The following is a 23,024-nucleotide window of genomic DNA, read 5'->3' as shown; positions in this document are numbered from 1 at the left end:
CTTGAGCAATGTATTCTTTGAGATGCCACTCTTAACACACTGTCTCTCACTACACTGCATGACATGTAGAAAAGCTGGCATTTGAGGGAAGGGGGGTCTGGGAGGAGGGTGGCAAAGGGGGAAAAGTGGGACAACTGTTAAAGCATAAACAATAAAAAATACATAAAAAAGAAAAACAGAAAAGCTGGCATTTGAGGAGTCACTTCCACCATTTTTGATGGCGAAAGATGATCTGAGTTCTACATTTCATAACGAATTCAGAATTTTACAATGAATTTATATTGTGCTGAGGTTTTTTTTTTATTGTTGTTCAAGTACAGTTGTCTCCATTTTCCCCTCACCACTCCCCCCAACCCCAGCCACCCCCCTCCCACCGTCAATCCTACCCCACTTTGGCTCTGTCCATGGGTCCCTTATACATGTTCCTTGATGACCCTCTTAGGCATTAATAATGTCTTCTTGTGGTAAAAGTACAAATCATGTACTTTACCCGATTAACCTGGTGCACCTCGTGGGAGAATTTGCCGACTGTATTTGAGCTTTACCCTGTGAGCATCCCCATAAAGAATAGCCAAACATTTGTTTTTCACTTCAGTGGTCACTGGCATTTAGTTTGTGCTCAGAGCCCTGAATCTCTTCAGGTAACAGGATTCTCATAGCAGTTTACAGCTTCTAGGAATGGCCATAATTTCTACTCAGCATAACTATGGGGTGATGGGCAGCTACACATACTGCCTTGATTGTTCTGGCCATCAGATTAATTGTTCTAATACTTCTTGTGTTCAAAAGTCTACTAGTAATTTCTTTACATTTTAAAAGATTTTATTTATTTATTTTTAGAGAGAGGAAAATATGTGCAAAAAATATATTGATAGGTTGCCTCTTGCATGCCCCCAACTGAGCACCTGGATTGCAACCCAGGCATGTGCCCTGACTGGGAATCAAACTGGTGACCCTTTGGTTCGCAGGCCAGCACTCAATCCACTGAGCCACACCAGCCAGGGCTTTCTTTACATTTTTGGAATTCACCTTCTTTTGTAAGATCTTAGGTACCTCAAATTGACCTAAAATAGAGTTTGCTGAACATTACCAGGAAATAAAAGCTAAATATGATTTAGTTCATAAATTACAACTTGTCTGTCCCCTTGACGGACTGACAAAGAATATCACAAGTTTAAATTGTGGCATGAAGTTCAACAGTTCTTTGTTACATGGCAAGGGGGCGGGTTGGGGGATCCAGGAGGAACTGATGGTAGGGATCAAAATCTGTTCAAAATGTAGGTTATTACTTACAACACTCTTTTATTATTAAATGATGAGGCAAATTGAATTTCTAAATACTGACTCAAGCTAAGAAACTTAAATTCTAAAGAAGATAGTTGGTGTTCAAAGGAATTCTAAATCCTTTGGTCAAGATAAGCTGTCAAATGCCAGCAAACAACTCTACAGGTTTCAAAACACTAAGCAGTTTTTGTGGGTTCATACCCCAAGAAACAATTCAAAAATAGGTTTTCCATTCTGTCAGCCCAAGACTACTTTCTTTAGAAAAACAAAACAAAAAACACTTATGTTAATAGTCTTTGTTTCTAGAATTATCCATTTATAGCAGCTTCCTCCTACCTCCAGCTCTTCTCTGACAGGTCTCCCAGTTGCCAATTTATTAAAGAACTTTGAGTTGGAAAATGGAAATAACTTGTCAATTTTCTTGAAGATTCAATGGCAGATTCCCTTTGTGCATCTTTATTAACATATCAAACTGTTAAATCTGAGTACAGCATCCATTACCAAAGGAGGCAGATATATTTTAAAAATATACAGAAGCCGGTAAGTGTGGAGAACTTTTGAGATGGGGTGGGGTTACTGTGTGGCTCAGCTTCCTAGAAGGCAGCTAAGATTATCTGCTGAGATCAGCTCCTTTTAAATGACAAAATATTTTGGGATCTAATCCTGCCACTGTTTTCCAAATGGAATATAAAGTCAACAAGCATTTGTGAATAGAGCTGTAAGTGCAGAATGGTTCACATTTATTGAGGTTTTAATATGGGCTAGGAACTGTGTAAAGTGATTCAGGTGAATTATTGTGTTTCATACTCATAGTTGCCCTTTGTTGCAGATGGAAGAACTAACGCTCAGGATGGAAGATGAAAATGGTTGGGTCAAGACAGGAAGCCAGTTCTGTCTGATTCCTTAACCATTTGTGCTATTGCCTGTGTGAATGAACTTCTATATAATGGCAGCAATTCTAGTATTTATTTCATCAGAGTCCCCTAGTGTCCAGCACTTACAGACAGCCTTCTGAGTCATCTGCCAGTAACCTGGAAAACTTAAGAGAGGTACACCACTCCTGTGGAGGCTCATCTGGAAAAGCCCTCTGCCAAACAGTGTCTGCACTGTCCCTTGAATGGGACTGGGAAAGGCTCAGCTAGCCTTGCATACACATTTTAAAATCTACGATGTATTTCTCTAGTAGACCATTCTTTTTTTTTATTGTTATTTTTGATTGTTGTTCAAGTACAGTTGTCTCCATGTTCCCCCCACCATTCCCCCGACCCCAGCCTCCACCACCTCCCACCCCTGATACCACCCCACCTTGGTTTCGTCCATGTGTCCTTTATAGATGTTTCTGAAAACCCTTCCGCTAGTAGACCATTCTTGGCAAAGCCCTTAAACTCTCACACTTGATGTGACAGTGGCTACAAAGAGCTTGAAGTGGGCTGGGAGTTGCTGTTACCATTTTTATTGAAATCTGTATTTATTCTTATCCTGTTGTCTTCAGGACTCTGGGTCCTTGCACTGTCATGCTTCATAAATGCTTGGCATGTGTGCAGTCATCCTAGGCAAACCCATCCTCCTCTGCACTGCAGTCTATACATTGTATGTGTTTGTTAGCGTCCTTACCCACTAGCAATGCTTCACGTTCAGATTTGATGGGACTGCTGGTCAGGGTCTTCTCGAGAGGGTAGTCACTATCCTGGCTCGATGCACACAGTCTAGAAGCACAGTTTTCCTGTGGGAATAATATGCTTCCTGGGTCAGTCCACTTTATTTGGTAACAGGTTTGGTTTCAATTACACAACAGGGAACAGTAAAAGCAATACTGTCCAATTTGTCATTGAAGGGGAGGAAGGAAAACGGTATAAATTATAAAAGCATCCCAGATAATCCAGAGCTTCTTTATACTATGTATTCATAACACAGAAAAAAACAGACATTCATCTTCACCAGTTTTAATCTCCTACCTTCATCATTCTTGACTCTATACCAGTAATCTGGAGGACCAGACCCAACATTTACTGTTTCCTAGATGGCAGGCACTGTTCTACAGATCAGAAAAGTGAGGTTCAGATAAATTTGGTGAATTGACTAAGATCACATTGCTAGGAAGTGGTAGAGCCTGGATTTCATTCAAAACCATCCACCGTTAAAAAGACCATTATTTTTTATTTTAGGTCCACATTCTGCTAAAGGCAAGTGCCATTTCTGAATGAAGAATCTACAATTTAGCCAATCCATCTGTAGGTAATCAACTTTTGGCTTCTGAACTAAAAATTAACGTCTCTATTTATTGACTATCAACTCCCTCTGTCTCTTTTCTCTGATAAGGAAGGATACTATCAGTTAGGATATTCCTGACTTTACAGCGAGCAATGGCCACGATCAAAAATATCATTACTTGGTCGCCTTCTATGTTGTTGCAAATTTTCTCTTTCTGAGCGTAACAGGCACGTTTCCTAAGATACTCAGGTGAAATCCATGACCTCAGTATCAAATTGAATCAAATTGAAAAATACCTCCAGACCTTTCATGGGTCTTTCTTTCTCTCTTTGTATACTAAGAACATCTTTTCTGTATTATAAATGTGAAGGAAAAAGCCTTTAGAAGAGGAATAAATGAAACCACTGCTTCAGTCTCATTGCTACTGTATAGAAAATGCCGGGGATATGCTCTTGGCGGGGTGGGGCGCATCATGCCTGACTAAGATGCTTTATCACTTCTTCCCTTCCACAAGCCCGAAGCAGGGACTGGTTTTCTTTTGTTTTCTTTAAAGATGTCTTCAAAGCTTCCAGGACGCTGCCCCTGAACAAAACGAATGTTCTATGCTGCCAGACATGTTGTTTTCTGGATTTACAGGCTTCCTGCCTGTAGTCAGAAGGGAAACCTTTCTTGATGACCTACTCAATCCTTGGCCATCAGAATCCAATCCAGAAAGTAACTACCATGCCAAGTTTGATTCAGGCCACTGGCTCACTTCTAAACCATGGGCCATACATCTGCTTCTAACCTCCTTAAAACATTAAATGATCTAGTAAGCCATTTCTGACGTATGAGAGTTTAACAGATTTGGGGTCATTTAAGATGTGAAGACATCCCGAGATGTTTTAGCCATCCTGAATAGAAATGTAGCCTTATTGAAACTTGATTTCAGTTTTATTATAAAGCTGGCATTTAAAAAATTAGAAGGTATATTGAAAGGATGCTTATCAACTTGCATTTTATTAGCAGATTGAAAGAGCTAGTTCTTTCTGTAGTAAGGCAGATATAAGTCACACTGCAAAATGCTGACAATAAGTCACACTGTGGTTTACTGTCAAGAAACCCAAACAAAAACAAAACAAAGATGCCTCCTTGCCGAAACATGTTGCTTTCCTTTCAAACTAAAATTACTTTTGCAGTCTAATGTGATGGTACTTTGCTTCCTAACCTGACTGCGGCAGGTTGAAATATTTGGTAACAAATCAGCTTCCCAGGTAAGATAAGTTTATAATGAACTGTCATGACTTTTTCTGAAAGAAGCTTTGCTTAAAATAGGGAAAAAAAATATTCTGACTCACATTTTCCTATCAGTTGGATCTCTTTCCTTGTCCTCTTTCGTCGGTATATCATGGTACATTCAGTTTCAGAATGGGAAACACTTAGACTTAAGGCACAAGATGGCAAGTTTCTTCCATATATACCGTTTGACCTCTTGCTTCTTTAAATGAAATACTTTACAAAGCAGAAAGTTGCTTACACTAAAGCACTAAAAATGTCCTTACACTAAAAATGCCCTTAAGTCAATTTGTGATGTTGATCCTAAAGGGTGATTTTAAAGCAAGAAGTGCCATAGCTAATGTAGCAGCTCTGGGACATTTTACAAGCTCTCATATTACGAGGGAAGTCCTGATAAATAGAACAGCCTTGGCACTTTTCAATTAAAAGCTTGATAAATGAATTTCTCTGGGATTGTGCTTGTGTCTTTAATAGCACCCACAAAACTGGAAAGTGAGTTGGTTTTATGGAGTGGAAGAATTAAAAGCATATTGCAAATGGTCTCTAGAAGAAAACACTTTCAATCATTTGTTTCAACTACACCAAGGTTGCCAGTTCTTAACAGCACTCTGGGGGAAGTCACTACGTTGGCACATGCAGCCAGTGTGCTTGTGTGCAGTGCGTCTTCCTGAGCTGAGCATATAAGATAAAGAGCAGGAGCCCTTGTGGAACTGCAGCACTGTTGGTTTCTGGCTCTTGGCGTATCATCGTAATCTCTTCCTTCTTAGACATTCAAATCAGGCAGTTCTGGACAGTGGGCCTTCCTTTTCAGAGAATAACTTCAGTTGAATTTGCAGGCATAAGAGAGATTAGAGAGTTATGATGGAGACACTATCAATAGACTTTACACATCCTTAAATAGACCAGGCACCCTATTCATGGTTGTGATACAATAATCCATCCAGATGTTAGAAGTCTCTCTTAGAGGTCCTCACTGACTTTTCTTTCTTTCTTTCTTTCTTTTTTTTTTTTAAGATTTTATTTATTTATTTTTAGAGAGGGGAAGGGAAGGAGAAAGAGAGGGAGAGAAACATCAATGTGTGGCTTCCTCTCAAGCGCCCCCTACTGGGGACCTGGCCCGCAACCCAGGCATGTGCCCTGACCAGGAATTGAAGCGGTGACCCTTTGGGTCTCAGGCCGGTGCTCAATCCACTGAGCCACACCAGCCAGGGTGTTTCTTATCACTGCAGGTTCTCATTAGACCAAGTCCCATCTTGCCCTCCCTGTTGCTCCCATCTAGCTTTAGAATATTGTTTGCCTTCCAAGGTCTCTCCTCTTTTAGTTTTGGCGATTTCACCTGCAGCTGTTCATTATTAAACTAGATGGAGTGTCCACAAAAAAATGTTAATATTCTAGTTGCTCTGTGTTTCTTCCTTTAATGAAGTGCTTAATTAAAGGTACTTTGTGTCACAGGAGTTTTCTATGTTGTTATTTGCTTGACAAGATGAGGTGTACACTATGGTTTTCTCAAGGAGGGAAGAATTTTAGGGATATACTGATATTTTATTCATTGAAAAGTACACTCTCCAGAACCCTTAGAAGTGCAAAAGACTCACACTTAAAAGCAAAGCCCTTGATTCAAGAATTACCATGGAGGTGGGGCTTTTAAATCCCCAATCAGCCAACCATTCCAAACATTTTCCCTTTTGCAGCAACTCCCTGGGCATTTTCGTTGTCACTGAAAAGGGGGGTAAGGGGTAAGGGAAAAGGTTCACTTGGACTCATGTACCTTTTCTTTAAGGTTTTCCAACATTTTTTCCACCTGTAACTTGTCATCTTTGATTTTTTCAAGTTCAGCTTCTTTCCTTTTGTATTCCTCTTGGACTTTGAGTAGATGCTACAAGAAAGACCAAAGATGATCAAGTTTTAAAGAGACACACTTCAATGAAAAACTTTGGCTGAAATTAGATATTAGGCTGGCCTGCCTCAATTTACCCTAGCATACACAATCATTTCTCCATGCAGAGATATTAGAGGAAAATCAAGATACTTTTCACTTAAAGTTATTTTTATTGGGCTCTTCTTTAATATTTGTTCACATTTTAGAAAGAGTATGAGAAACTGACTGATCCAATCACTTAACTTTCCTATTCCAGCCAGGGGTAAGGGTACAGTGCAGTTAATACCATATGGACAATACCTTCTTTTTTCTTTTTTGAAGGATTTATTCACACACCATTAGACATCAAATATTCAATTCAATGTGATATGTTTTATTAAAATTATTATTTCTTTTTTCTTTTTAATTTTTTTATTATTTTTAAAAATTTTAAATTTTTATTGTTATTCAGTTACAATTGTCTGCATTTTCTCCCCATCCCTCCACCCCACCCCAGCCAATCACACCTCACTCCCCCATATGGACAATATCTTGATTGCTGCAAAAAACTGAACTTAATGTTTAAAGCATCCTTGTAAATAGCCATTTTACAAGCCAAATTCAATTTCTGTGAGGAGAGTGGTAAAGAATCCAAATTTCACAAATGATAGTTTCCATAACAGTAGGTAAGAAACTAGATTTATCATTATTTATGATTTCAACAAATACTATGTGCCAAGCATTGGGCAAAGGGTTTCACATGCATGATCTCAATTTAAGCTTCACAATTATCCCATGATACATAATCCTGAGGCTTAGAGAGGTTTAGTGGTTTGCCTAAGGTTACTCAGTGGCACAGCTGGGATTTAGACCTGGATTGCGTCAACCCCATAGTCCACGCTTATAACCACCGTATTAGACTATACATCTTTTTGGGATTCTATGGGTGAAATATTTTCATTGTTTACAAGGCTATTTTCCAATAAAAAATAATCACAATGAGTAAATTGATTTTTGAGGGGGTACAGACTAAATTGTCTCAATGAGGTCTTTGAAGTGATGAAATGAAAAAAAGTTCACCACCTTTTAATTGCATTTAAATTGCAGAACTGTATTTATATGGAATGGCTTCAGAATCAAGGTACGAGGGGAACACAACAAGAAAATGTTTCCATTGCCTTGCTTTTCAGAGACTTGCAAAAGACCATTGGAAGGACTAAAAGACACAGTACAATGTACACTGTCAAAATTCTTTGAAGTCTAGCTGAGGGTATGCAATTTTTGGTGCAAATATTTCTGATGTAACTTACTTTTTCTGAATTAAACTCCATGGTGACAGTGAAAGAAAAGTAAGCATTACTTCATACATTTTGCCAATCGGAAAGGGGAAATAATGTGATATTGCTTGTCACACAGGAAGACATTGGTAGCATTAGCAATAGGAATATGGGGCTCTTAGTGCCAGCAGTAAGCTTTGCTGTAGAAAATTCCAAGGCATACAATTAAAAAAAATTATTGCACAATTTAAGTTGTAAGGAAAATGACCAGCAGTCTAGCAGGACAGAAGAGGATAGTACAGTTACTCAGAAGTACTACTCCTTCACTAAATGAGAACAGCTGTTGATATATTTTAAATTCTAGGCATGAAACTTTTAGATACTGAACATCCATTACACAATGTTGTTTATGCAGTGAGTTAAATGCACTTATTTAGTTTACTTTTTATACTTGGAAAAATGTTCAGGTAAGCTCACTCACATAAATGACTATGATAACAAAAGAATATAAAAGCAAATTGGTATATGCTCAAAGTATTGATACTTAAAAAGCCATAACACCCCTTCTTCTACCCAAATCAAGGGAAGGGTTCCTGCCATTCCTTCTAAAAGGCTACATCATTCAGTATTGTATCGACTAGATACTTATTTACCAGCATTTTTTCATATACAAGTACCTGTGGTTCTTCATAAGAACCCCGAGGCTCTGTCTAGATTCCAAAGTAGATTATGTTCAGTGTAGTTTTATTAAGTATTTTTCACTGAATACTCATTTTCTGAACAATGGTGATTCATTGCTATCACTGTATTAACAAGATTATTTCATTTCCCACAACACATAATCTCTTCCTCATCTATGCCAGATAACAGAACATCAAGAAGAATAAGAGGTTTGCTATTCTATTTGAGGAGTTGATGCTATTCTTTCAGAAAGCTCAGAAAATCAAAATGCCTTTACCTGTTGCATTCCTTGCAAGGCTTGTTGCAGGAGTTTTAACTGCTGTTCCTTGTTTGGGTCATCTTCTCTGTGGGCTTTGCCTTGTTCTTGCTTAAGCAGTTCGACTTCATTCCGATACGCATCAAGCTGCCAACGGAGGCTGTCATTTTCTTCCTTCAGAGCTTCTGCCTGTGATACTAAGGCTAAATAATCAATATAAAGTAGTGAAACCATATATCCAGATTCCTCTGTGCTTCATTTTATTACCAAGACAACGTGGTGTTTTAGAAGATGGAGGCATAGGCAGAAATGTGCTGCCACTTCCCACAACCAAAAGAAGGATAACAACCAATTTAAAAACAAAGAACAACCAGAACTGCCAGAAAATCATTTGCATGGAAGTCCAACAACCAAGGAGTTAAAGAAACATTCATCCAGACTGCTGGAGAAGCAGAGTGGGGCAGCCGGGGTGGAGAGGACACACAGAAATGCCAGGCAGTGAACCACAGGGGCGATCCCACATTTGCACGCAGATAAGCTGGGAGGAACAATGGGGGGAGTGAGACAGACCGTGAAACCCAGGGTTTCAGGGCAGGAAACTAAAGACTCAAAACCCCTGACTGTAAAAAAACTGTGGGGGTTGCAGTAGTGGGAAAACCCCCACTCTCACAGGAGAGTCTGTTGGAGGGGCCTACAGAGGTTCTACAACGTACACAAACCCACCCACCTGCGAATCAGGACCTGAAAGGGCACAATGTGCTTGTGGGAAGCAAGGCAAGTGATGGAAAATGGGGTGAGAGCCAGCAAGCGGCATTGTTCCCTCTCTGACCCCTCCTCCACAGACAGCACCACAGCACAGCAAAGAGGGTTGCTCTGCCCTGGCAAATACCTAAGGCTCCGCCCCTTACTATATGAAACAGGTGTGCCGAGACAAAGAAATGTGGCTCAAATGAAAGAACAGATCAAAACTTTAGGAAAAAAACTAAGCAATGAGGAGATAGACAACCAATCTGATGCAGAGTTCAAAACACTGGTAATCAGAATGCTCACAGAATTGATTGAGCTCAGTGGCAAAATGAAGGAAGGAATGAAAGCTACTCAAAGTGAAATAAAGGAAAATATACAGGGAATCAACAGTGAAGGGAAGGAAACCTGGACTAAAATCAACAATTTGGAACAAAAGGAAGAAATAAATATCCAACCAGAACAGAATGAAGAAACAAGAACTGAAAAAAATAAGAGGCTTAGGAACCTCCAGAACAACTTTAAACGTTCCAACATCTGAATCATGGGGTGTCGGAAGGAGAACAGGAAGAGTAAGATATTGAAAACTTATCTGAACAAATAATGAAGGAAAACTTCCCCAATCTGGCAAAGGAAATAGACTTCAAGGAAGTCCAAGAAGCCCAGGGAGTCCTAAAGAAATTGGACCCAAGGAGGAACACACCAAGGCACATCATAATTAAGTTAACTAAGATTAAAGATAAAGAGAGAATCTTAAAAGCAGCAGGCGGAAAGGAGAGAGTTACCTACAAGGAGTTACCAAAACACTATCAGCTGATTTCTCAAAAGAAACCTTACAGGCAAGAAGGAGCTGGATAGAAGCATTTGAAGTCATGAAAGGCAAGGACCTATATCCAAGATGACTCTATCCAGCAAAGCTATGATTTAGAATGGAAGGGCAGATAAAGTGCTTCCCAAATGAGGTCAAGTTAAAGGAGTTCATCATCACCAAGACCTTATTATATGAAATATTACAGGGACTTATCTATGAAATAGAAGATCAAAAACTATGAACAGTAAAATGACAACAAAGTCACAACTATCAACAACTAAATATAAAAAACAAAAACAAAAACAAAGCAAACAAGTAGAACAGGAACAGAATCACATAAATGGAGATTACGTGGAGGATTATCAGTGGGTGGGGGAGAAGGTACAGGGAATAAGAAGTATAACTGGTACGTACAAAATAGACAGGGGTAGGTTAAGAATAGTGTAGGAAATGGAGCAGCCAAAGAATTTGTATGTATGACCCAAGGACATGAACTAAGTGAGGGGGGGGGGATTGCTGCAGGAAGGGGGATGCAGTGTGGAGGGGAATAAAAGGGAGAAAAAAATTGGACTACTGTAATGGCATAATCAATAAAATATACTTGAAAAAAATAAACTGGATCCTTCATATTACAAAAAGAAAAGAAAAGAAAAGAAAAGAAAACTTGGTGTTTTAAACTGACATGTACTCTTATATAGAAAAACCTAAAGTTTCCACCAGAAACTACTATAACTGGTAAATGAATGCAGTAAAGTAGCAGGATACAAAATTAATATCCAGAAGTCAATTGCATTTTTATATGCCAATAATGAACTACAAGAAAGGGAAATGAAAAAAAGCAGTCCATTCACAATTGCTTCAAAAAGAATACAATGCCTAGGACTAAAACTAACCAAGAATGTAAAAGACCTGTACTTGGAAAATTATAAGACTGAAGAAAGAAATTGAAGAAGACACAAATAAGTGGAAGCACACTCTGTGTTCATGGATAGAAAGAATTAATAGCATTAAAATGTCCACACTACCCAAAGCAATCTATAGATTCAATGCAATTCCTATCAAGATATCATTGACATATTTCACAGAACTAGATAAAATGTTTTAAAAATTTATACAAAACCACGAAAGACCCCAAATAGTAACAGCCATCTTGAGAAAGAAGAAAAAAGTTGGAGGAATCACGCAACCTAATTATCAAACTATATTATAAGGTCGTAGTAATCAAAACAGCATTGTACTGGCAGAAAAAGAGACATATAGATCAATGGAACAGAATAGAGGACCCAGAAATAAACCCTCACCTTTATAGTCAATTAATACTCAACAGAGAAAGCAAGCACATACAATGGACTAAAGATAGTTTATTCAATAAATGATGCTGGGAAAATTGGACAGATATATGCAGACAAATGAAACAAGACACAAGAATAAATTCAAAATGGACCAAAGACTTAAATGTTAGATCTGAAACCATCAAAATCATAGAAGAAAACATGGGCACTAAAATTTTGGACATTGCTGCAGAAATATTTTATCTGATATATCTCCTCAGGCAAGGGAAACAAAAGAAAAATAAATTGGACTACATCAAACTAAAAACTTTTTGCACAGCAAAGGAAAACATCAAAAATAAATAAAAAGACAACCCACAAAATGGGAGATAATATTCACTGATATATCTGATAATTTATAAAGAACTAAGACTATACTTTCAGGGATCATTTCTATAGTTCGTTATAAAGAACTCATGCAACTCAACACCAAAAAACACAAACAAATCGATTAAAAAATGGGCAAATGACCTGAACAGGCACTTCTCCAAATAGGACATACAGATGGCCAATAGATTTATGAAAAGATGCTTAACGCCATTAACCATCAGAGAAATGCAAAATAAAACCACAATGAGATACCATCTCACACCTGTCTGAATGGCTATTATCCAGAAATCAACAATCAAGTGCTGGTGAGCATGTGGAAAAAGGGGAACCCTTGTGAACTGTTGGTGGGAATGCAGACTGGTGCAGCCACTGTGGAATGCAGTATGAAGATACCTCAAAAAATTAAAAATGGAAATGCCTTTTGACCCAGCAATCCTACTTTTGGGAATACATGCAAAAAAACCTGAGACACTAAGTCAAAAGAACATAACCACCCCTATGTTCATCGCAGCATTATTTACAATGGCTAAGATATGGAAGCAGCCCAAGTGGCCATCAGTAGATGAGTGGACAAAACAACTATGGGACATTTACACAATGGAATACTGTTCAGCTGTAAAAAAGAAGAAAATTTTACTCTTTGCGACAGCATGGATGACATGGATAACATTATTGTAAGTGAAATAAGCCAGTGAGAGAAAGACAATTACCATTTGATTTCACTCACATGGGCAATCTTAGAACAAGTGGAACTAACAAGCACAACAGACACAGACTTGTAGATGGAGAACAGATGACAGCTGTGGTGGGGGGAGGTTAGGGTTGAAGAGATCAAGCAAAAAGGAAAAAGCACTCATGGACATGGACAACAGTGTGGTAATTGTGGGGGATGTGGGAGGGGGACATTAGGGTGATAAATGGCAATGGAATAAAATACAATAAAATGTAAGATAGTAAAAAAAAGGAAAAAAATAAATTGACATGTATAAAAAGCCTCTCAAAGAGAAACTTTAGGTTCTAGTTGGCCATGGCAGTAAGGGATAGACACAAAAGCACTCAGGCCCGTTTTTGCAAATGAAAAGAGTATTTCAACACATGAAAGCCCTCATCATACTTCATATTCTTCACCCCAAATGTAACTAATATATTTCCAGGTAACATCAGTTACTTTTATTTGAATAGCAGCAAATGTTAGGAGCCCTGTAATAAGAAAATCTAGAGCTAATTTTCTTGAACTGATGACTGTCCACACAATATTTCTGCTGACAGTTGTTTTAAAAAATGTAGCCGTGACCGGTCCTACAGAAGAAAGGTAAATGTAAAAACTAAGGCACAAGACTTCAGTTTGCAGTCTAGCTTAGAAGTTGCCACTCCACCCTAACAACATGTAAAAAGCTGAACAAACTGAAAAACCAACAACTTTTCTTAGATCCATCAGAGGAGTGGAGCAACAGGGCAAACTTCTATCCCCATAACTGGAGAGACAGCTAGGTGAACACAGAGAGTCTTGACTTACCAGCCCATAAATGCATGAGCAGAAACCTCCACAGGATCCAGTGCCAAAGTAGGAAAATCTCAACTGTAAATGGCAAATTGCTGGAGACTCACTATGGACAAGACTGAGACTTAAAAAGTTAAGCAGGACCCAGTCATAGTGAGGTCCCTACACTTCTGTGAGTTTTATCTCTAGGAGCTCAATAAGGTCCTCACAGTGAATATCGGAGAAAAATCCTCTTGTACTTCCGGCAGGGGGAAGGGGATAGAAACCATTTTGTACACCAGAACACTGTGTTCTTCTTAGAGAGGCCTGCCTCCAGAAGAAACTATTCACCAGAGTGTAACCTGCTGGGGTTTTACCAGACCCTAAGTCACCTGGGGAAGGAAAACATCCAACCCTAGTCCCTTCTAGTCATCCCGTCCTATCTAAGGGAGGAGAAAAAACTGAAAAACATTTGTAAAGTTTACAGTCCAGAGATACAGGTCACTAAAGGACTGAGACATAATCATAGGACTAGAGAATTCCTCCCCTCTCCCCCACCTTACAGCTGCGCTGCTAAAGTCGTATTTACTACAGTTCCTTTTAGCTAGTGCATTATGTCCAGATTTCAACAACAAAAAACAATTACGAGGCATACTAAAATACAAAATAACACCATTTAAAGAGACAAAAGGGGGATCAGAACCAGAGTCAGAAACAGCAGGAAAGCTGGCATTATCAGACCTTGAATTTAAAACAACTATGATTAGTATGCTAGGCTTTAATGGAAAAAAGTAGATAACACGCAAAAAGAGAGTAATGGAAATTCTAAGAAATCTAAGAACAAAAAACTTTGTAAAACAAATGAAAAATGCTTTTAACATGTTTATTAATAGACTGGACAAGCTGTGGAAAAAATCTGAGCTTGAGAGTATGACAATAGAAACTGCCTAAAGTGAAAAGCAAAGAGAAAAAAAAAGACTAAAAAACTCCAAACAGAATATCCAAGCACTGTGAGACAACTAAAAAGGATGTAGCACACATGTAATGAGAACATCAAACAGGAAAGAAAGGAACAGAAGCAACATCTGAAGCAATAATGACTGAAAATTTCCCCAAATTAATGTCAAACACCAAACCACAGGCCCAGGAAGGTTAGAGAACATCAAACAGGATAAATGCCAAAAATGACACCTGAACAGACACACCATCAAAGATATACCAGTGTCAAGTAATCATCATCATATGTCATCATATGTCACATGTCATAAGGGAGTTGCAAATGAAAACAACAACGTGATATCACTACACACCTAACAGAGCTGCCAAAATACAAAGACAACACTAAGTGCTTGGGAGGATGCGGAGCAAACTGGAACTCTGCTGCTGCCGGGAATGCGAAATGGTGCAGCCACTTTGGAAAACAGTTTGGCAGTTTCTTACAAAATTAAAGATACTCTTACATATGTTTCGGTAATCATGCTCTTCGGTATATACTCAAGTGAACTGAAAACATATGTCTCCACAGAAACCTGCACATGGATTTTATAGCAGCTTTATTCATAACTGCTAAAACTTGCAAACAACCACAATATTCTTTAGTATGGGAATGGAAAACTGACAGAGCTACTAAACCATGATAAGACCTGGAGGAAACACAAAAGAAACCAGTTAAAGGGGCTACCATACTGTTCCAACTATATGACATTCTGGAAAAGGCAAAACTAATTTTACAGTAAAAAGATCAGTGGTGTCCAGGGGCTAGAGGGGGAGGGAAGGGTGAACAGTCAGAGCACAGAGGATTTTTAGGTCAATGCAACTATTCTATATGATACCACAGCGGGGGATGCATACATTTTGATCATTTGTCCAAACACAACAGTGTATAACTCCAAGAGTGAACTCTAATGCAAACTATGGACTTTGGATGATAATGATGTGTATTCATTGATTGTGATGAATGCATCCCTGTGGTGTAGGATGTCAATAGTGGGGGAGGCTGTGTATGGGGGGATGGGGTATTTGGGAACTCGGTACTTCCTTTTCAATTTTGTTGTGAACCTAAAACTGTTTGAAAATTTAAAGTTTATTAATTAAAATAAATATCTATGACACATGGAGAAACCTCGGTTAAATTTAGTAATTTATCATTCTGAAACATTTTTGAAGATTAAAAATCATAAGAGATATTTCAAAAATATTTAATTAGAGGATCTGCTTTTGCTCAACAAACATTAGCTGAGTACCCTTCATGTTACAAGCTTATGACTATGATAAAAAATGAGATTCTACCAGTCTCTACTGTTTACACTCTAAATTAATGTTAATATTTGTAGTTTATTCCTTTTAATTCTTAACAGCATAAGGCGCAGAAAAGAGATGTTATCAAAATGGATCAAAATTACAAATCTGTATATTAAATGTATAAGAATGTTAAAAGGCAATCTGACAAAGGTGGACATCTTGTCAGCTACCTATGGGGAGGGACTTTGGGTAGAAAAAGTAAAAGAAAGTATGTAATAGAAATCAAATCTACTATGAACATTGGGGTGCATAGGTTCTTTTGGATGGGTCTTCCAGGATCCTTAGGGTATAATCCCAGCAGTGGAATTGCTGGGTCAAAAGCCAGTTTCATTTTTAGTTTTCTGAGGAAATTCCATATTGTTTTCCACAGTGGCCTCCACTTATCTGCAATCCCACCAACAGTGCACTAGGCTTCCCTTTTCTCCTCATCCTCGCCAGCACTTGTTACTTGTTGATTTGTTTATGACGGTCATTCTCACCGGTGTGAGGTGGTATCTCATTGTGGAATCTCGCCTATAAGTGGAACCTAATCAACAAATGTTTTCTGGTAGTGTTGAGACATGTTCTCAGTGTCCATATTTGTTTTCTGTGCATGGCCCTGCAATTATCCTAATATGGCTGTTTTAATCCTTATATTTTTGTTTAAAAAAATTACAAAAGACCTTTGGCATGACACATTCAATTTATGTTTGGTTTTAATTTTTGCTGTAATCACACAGATTTTGTGTCTTTGAAGAAAAAGCTGTTACACAGAGACTTGGACTCAAGTTCTGAAAACAGCCCAAGTGCCCACTAGAAGACGAGTGAATAAAAAAGCTGTGGTACATTTACACAATATACTACAGTCATATAAAGAAGAAATGCGTATCTTTTGCGACAGCATGTATAGACCTGGAGAACATTATGCTAAGCAAAATAAACCAGTCAGAGAAAGAGACAAGTACCATATGAACTCACTTATATGTAGAATTTAATGAAGAAAATAAACTGACAAACAAAATACAGCCAGAGATATAGATACATGGACACACTGACAGATCACAGAGGGGAGAGGGGATGCAGGGGTGGAAGAGATTAGCCAAAGCGTATATATGTATATATGCATAGCTCATGGACACAGACAATAACGTAGTGAAGGCCAGGGTGGGCAGGGGCTGGGTGGAGAGGAAAAAACAGGGAGAAATGGGGAACATTTGTAATAGTGCCAATAATAATTTTTTAAAAAATAAAAACTAAAAAATGCACTCCAAGTAATACTAATCCTTTTCATCTCTTCCAGCAGCTGGGATACCTGTCATTGGACAGCATGTTCCGAACAATCAACACCAAAAGAAGATGCTAAAAGTAAAGATGACCGTACAGGGTCTGACCCAAATGATGCCATATTTTTTAAAAATTACAAAAGCTTTTATTACAAAATCATTTATTATAAAATCGTAAGCATATAATTCTGTAACATAACAATATCACGCTCAAGCATACCATGTGACATTTTAGGTGAAGTGTTCAAAACTGTAAATGATTACACCCATATTATTACCCTACTAACCACACTCAAGCAGGCATTACTTCTGCGGGACCCTGTATATAGGAGATTATATGCAAAAAGGGACATTAACTGTCTGCCAAACAGGGAAAGAAATATTTGATATGCATGCCGGGCCAGTACTAAGGATAGCATCTTGAGCTGGAGTTTGGCTGAATAGCACAGAGGTTAGTTACTCTGTAAATCAAGTGACTGCCACAGATGGAGCTACTTATTCCTGCTGTGGTTTGCATGTTTGTCGTCTGGCAAGCCACACAGCTCAATACAAAATAGTAGTATTTAGTCTTCCTTCTTTAGTTTCTTATACAGCAGACCAGTAATTATGCTAAAGTCCTATAAGTCATGTGGAAAAACATGGAAAGGAAAAGGGCAGAGATCTAGGAGATGGTTAGAGGCATATTCTCCAGCTTAAATATTTTCCCTCTGAGAAAATGAGGAGGAGAAGATGCTTCCCTTCCTGGAAAAAGGGCATGTTGATGGGCAGAGGTGGATACCTGGAGACAGGAAGGAGCAGATAATAGTCTCAGTTTGGACCTGTCACTAAGCAAAATAAAATGTGATCTCCTATAATGCTACTAGGGACCCAACCTACAAAATGTAGTATTTCCCACTCTCTGAAATGAAGGTTTTTATCATTTTAACGATGACACCAAGTCTTTACTTTTATGGACTTAATATTAATTGGGCCCATTTCTGAAGTTGGAGTTCTTTGTACATTGTCAGAACACTGAAAAGTTCAATATTATCTTTTAATAATATTGTTGAGTAGGTAAATCCATCAGTTCTCATACTACAGAGCATAGAACAATGAATTAATTCATTTCCAACCATAATTAGTTCTCAGCTTTTCCTTTTTGACTCTTTCCTATGTGGGAAAAAGCATTCCTCTTTATGGGGATTGCTCCTCACATCTTACGGCTGCCAGTGCATCATGGACGTATGGACGTTTGAAAGCAGCTGTGAACTCCTTTTAGAGGAGCCACTCAGAGCGAAATCCCATACATGTTTCTTGGTAACCAAAGATCTAAAAGGATTTTGTGCCATTAGAAAATTAATGCTTAAGTTTCTTCAATGGTACAAACAAAACAAAACAAAACAAAAATAATGGAGTTAGCCCTTACAAAGCCACATTATCAGAGATGTAACTAAAGTTACCAAATTTTAGAAAGAAGGTACTAAACAAAGTTACCATATTATAGAAGGATAAATGGGCAACATTCCCATCAAGGTTCATAAAAAAAATTTGAGCTGGAGTGATGCACAAAGAGAAAATGCCAAAAAGAACAAAGAATGGGAAGAAAGAGAGGGAGATAATATGCGCACAATCCATTTGGAGTGGTTGCACGCCAGTTCAGGAAAAATCTCAAGTGAATTCCCTCCTTCAAGATGCTTTGCCTTTCTTGTCTCTGCAGGTTATCAGCCCAGTCAGGCTTCCACCAGCATGGATCCAACTAGGAGCTCATTGTCTTCTGAGATCTCTAACTTCTCCTTTCCGACAGAGTACCTTTATCTATGAGTTATTTCACTGCCCCTCATCACCCTGAGACTCCTCTCTCTTCCTGTTGGAACCTTTAATCTCTTGGAGGGGCCAACTTCACGCAGTCTGCTAATTGCTTTCTGACCGAACAGATTCCACTGCAAATACCTAAGTGCATCATGTTTCTTTCCCTACCTGAAAACCCTTGGCAGGTCTTACTGTGCCAATCTTAACTCATGGTCACTTGACTGAACTTTCTCTGCTCCTCATCCTTGGCTCAAGAAGACTCTTTAGGAAGTGGCGCAGCTGGGCATTCCTGGCCAATACACACTCCAATGGACAATGAAATGTCTTGCTATATGGAGAAGCACGGGCTGCGTGAATTTCACCTTTCTTATCGCAGAGAAAGAGGGTCCTCCTATCTCTAACGCAAACTTCACCTGAATTTGGATCGCTTCCCATTCTTACTCCCCTGGATTCCACTTACACAATTACTCATAAGTACTCTTTCATTGTCATGTATCTTCAACCTCACATTCTCCTTCTCAACTATTAAACACAAACAACAACTTAACTAACTTTGTTACCAATTCTAGTCACCATTTATAATGCCTGTATTTGTTTTTGCTCAGTATCCAATTTATTGACCTTTGATCTTTATCTCCTTTTTCTCCTTAAGGTCAGACTTTTGGCCCCTACCTCTATCACCCTATTAAAGGAGCTCTTGCTCAACAATGTTATCAGTTCATTCCTTTTTTAATAATATTTGATAGTTGATTATTCCCTACTACAAGAACTGGGCTCTAGAATCCAATGCTTTTCTACTTTTCTTCCAGTCTGTCAGACTGCTCTTTTTCTAACTCTTGGAGTGCAACCTGTTTCTTCCCTGCAACTCTGTGTATTGAAGTGGCTCTTGGCCACTGGGTCTGTGGATTCCCCGCCCTGGGAGCGGAGGGAGCTGCTAGGCTGCTGTCTCTGACTGGGCTCTCCTCAGATGCCGGCCCTGCCGCAGTCGTGGCTTCTGGTGTCACGCCCGCGGACTTTCCCTGCCCACCTATAAAACTTCCTTACTGCCTGTTTTGAAGTGTCCTCTGTACACTTTGGCTCTGCAAACTTCGTATCAGCTCAGATTCTGTTGACTGTTCACTTTGTTTTTTGGAAGATAAGCTAAGTGTCTGAGTTGGGTGCACAGGCAAGTGGGCTAGGTTCCCACCTGCTTTGCTACCATCTTCCTCTCTTTCTCTACCATTTTAATAATCAGTTTGTGTTGCCTTCACTCTTGTCCCAACCTTCCTCATTTCATATATCAATTCATATAAAAGTCTCTGGCTAGTCTCTCTTAATCCAAAATTATCTCCTAAAATACATATAATTCATGCTGCTTTTATCATACTAGTGCCACGGTCAAGACATGCTTATAGTGCCGTATTGCCTGCTATGCTCATTATAAGCTTGACATTCACTCCTCCATAATATGGACCCATCTTACCCACTTAACCTTTTAAACCCCTATAATCCTATTTTCCTATTTGAGCCCTGCTCCTTCTCCTCTTTCCTCTCTGCATCAAGATTCTTTCTTACTTTCCCCCTCTTATCCAAACATATTCATATTTCAAGGCCCTGGTCAATTTTCACTGACTGTGACTACTCTGGCCCACACTAATAATCTGTTGTCTTTTGCTGCATTCTAATCAGTAACTTCCAGGTTAGCACCAACTGGTATTTCTTATATTTTATGTGGATTTGCATATATCAAATCTCTATTTCCATCAGCATATAGGACATAGTGCTTGTTAGTTAATTGATAAAACTCCTGGAATGGGAATAATGGGAGGTGGGAGGAGAGAAGGAAGGAGACTGGATACTAAGGGAAGAGAAAATTTGGCTAGAACAATGAAGGAGAATTAGTCTAAGTCAATGATTGCCAAATGTGCTCCCTGGACCACCAGCATCTAAATCATTTAGGATGCCTGGTAAAATGCAGATTCCCAAACCCCATTACAGATCTACTGAATCAGACTCTGAAGGCCAGAAATCAGAATTTTAAAGGTAATCCAATGATTCTTTTATATACCAAATCCGAGAACCACTAGTTTAAGTGAACAAGTCAGAACATAGATGGTGAAAGGAAACAGCTGTTCTTATGTTTCACAATAGAATAAAATAGTTTCACAATAACATGATTTTCTTTGATTTTATTCTTCTTCTTCAACATATTGCTTTGAGCATAGAAGTCTTTTCTTTGATGGCAAGAGTATTCCCAGTAGCGCATCGCAAATATGGACTGGCCAGTGTAGAGTATCTTGAAGAACAGAAATTTTGTGACACTCCAAGGAAACATAACTGAGACTGTTAGGCTAGCTTTGAGCCTTACTTTCTGTGGGGAGTAAAACTACACCAAAAACATGCTACAGGCTCCTGGAATTCAGGTTTGCTAGTAAGGAGATAAAACTCAACTTGGAGATCTAGTGGCTTAAGTTTTAATTGGAACCGAGTGATAACTAAAACAGTAGCTGATTTAGCTACACGCGGGAGGATCTGCCTACTGTCTCGGAATGAACAGGGTTTCTGCAGTTGAGTACTGCGGAAGTGAGATAACAAAATTAGATATGATCTAGGAAAAAAAGAACGCACAAAAGTCCTTGAATTAAAATGAATTGAAACCTTCTGGGAGAAAAGCTATTTGGTAAGCCCCATTAAGTCTACTGTAGATAGCTTTATTTGACAAAGCATCCTGGCATGTGGAACAGGAAAGAAAATAGCTATAAGATGATATGTCAGGGAGTTTCTAGTCTCTAAATGAATAAGATTCTGTGCAGTAGCCAACGCGGCTTTTAACTCAAAAGAGATACAGAAGCAAAATGCAATTATATAATCCTAGTCAGTGCATTCAGTCTGAATCTCCCATACACCACTCTCCTCTCCTGGTAACTCCTCAAACTCAGCAATTTATCAAGTAGATGCTCAAAGTTATGGTTACATTCACTTCAGGTGAACACTGGATTAATACTGTATACAACACTGCAGGATTCTTAGGGGGAGACAATCCTACAAATCAAAGATTAATCATCTATAAAACATCCTGATTAAGTATTTAAATATTTTTAAACTTTTTTGCTTACTTTTGGTTATAAGTTTATAGTATGTATTTGTAGTAATCAGTTAACAATTCTGAAAATGCTAACTATTCACTGATTACGAAGGGTTTATTCAATGTATATGTAGGTTTATATGCTTAGGGATATAATGTGTGGCATAAATAGAGGGAATTCAGATGTAACAGCTAATGAATGCCTTAAAAAGTCTGACCTGGTGGTTTCTTTCCTTAAGATTTTCTGTTCATGAAGTGAAGATTCTAGGACCACTCAAGTGGCTGTAGAACTGCTGACTTCAATAGGCAAGTACTAGAACCAAGAAATTCTGATTTTCATTAAAACCAATCTGGTCTCTCTCTGTCTCTCTCTCTGTCTCTCTCTCTCTCTCTCTCTCTCTTTCCCTCTCCCACGCATGCAGACATGCACACATGCGCACGGCACAGACAGTATGCTACCATATCTCTATGTCTAGCACAGAGCTCCTAAGATTGTCTGGCGTGGTTTAGCTGAAAACACTAGTTTTTCAGCTGATATTTTAATCTCTCTCATGATAACCTCCTTCCAAGATAGTTTGTTATGAAATTGAAGAGTGGTGTGTTATATTGTTTTTTATTAAATATTTTTGTTGTTCTATTACAGTTGTCCCAATTTCCCCCCCCTTTTCTCTCCTCTGCCCACCCCACTCCCCACTCCCACAGGTGTCCCCACTCTGTTGTCCATGTCCATGGGTCATTCATACATGTTCCTTGGCTAGTCCCCTCCCCTTCTTCCCACCCTTATCCCCCTTCCCCTCCTCTCTGGTCATTGTCTGGTATATTATATTGTAAAACAGGTTCATCTTATGAGTTCATCTAGGGGCCCACACAATGGTCTCTGTCTCACAGTGGAATCCTGACTGTAACAGGTAAGAACAAAAGCCTTTACACAGACAAGTCTTTGTAGACTCCTGTTTGGTTCCCAGTAAACTTCCAAGTAACCACAATGGAAGGCAGCAGATAGGTAAACTCATATATTGTAGATATTTTCTTTTAGTTTATAGATTCTGTTTTATTTTATTCGATTTTATT

General features: G+C 38.7%; 1 protein-coding gene across 7 annotated transcripts in view; it reads right to left on the bottom strand.

Moving 5' to 3' along the window:
• Positions 1-23,024, bottom strand: part of ENOX2 (ecto-NOX disulfide-thiol exchanger 2) — a 320,597-nt gene that overhangs the window by 6,498 nt on the left and 291,075 nt on the right. For 6 of the 7 annotated variants that reach the window (XM_045200672.2, XM_045200671.2, XM_053917045.1 and 3 more), the window contains 3 exons: positions 8,864-9,045; positions 6,539-6,646; positions 2,899-3,007 (listed from right to left, as the gene is read on the bottom strand). In XM_045200672.2, coding sequence (XP_045056607.1) covers positions 2,899-3,007; positions 6,539-6,646; positions 8,864-9,045 — 399 coding nt within the window. The remainder of the gene's footprint in view (positions 1-2,898; positions 3,008-6,538; positions 6,647-8,863; positions 9,046-23,024) is intronic. The other variant, XM_053917044.1, reaches the window with a different exon arrangement.

This window comes from Desmodus rotundus, chromosome X, assembly GCF_022682495.2.
Source record: "Desmodus rotundus isolate HL8 chromosome X, HLdesRot8A.1, whole genome shotgun sequence".
Lineage (NCBI taxonomy): Eukaryota > Metazoa > Chordata > Mammalia > Chiroptera > Phyllostomidae > Desmodus > Desmodus rotundus.
Note: the sequence above shows the minus strand (reverse complement) of the source record. Positions and strands in the feature narration are given on the sequence as shown.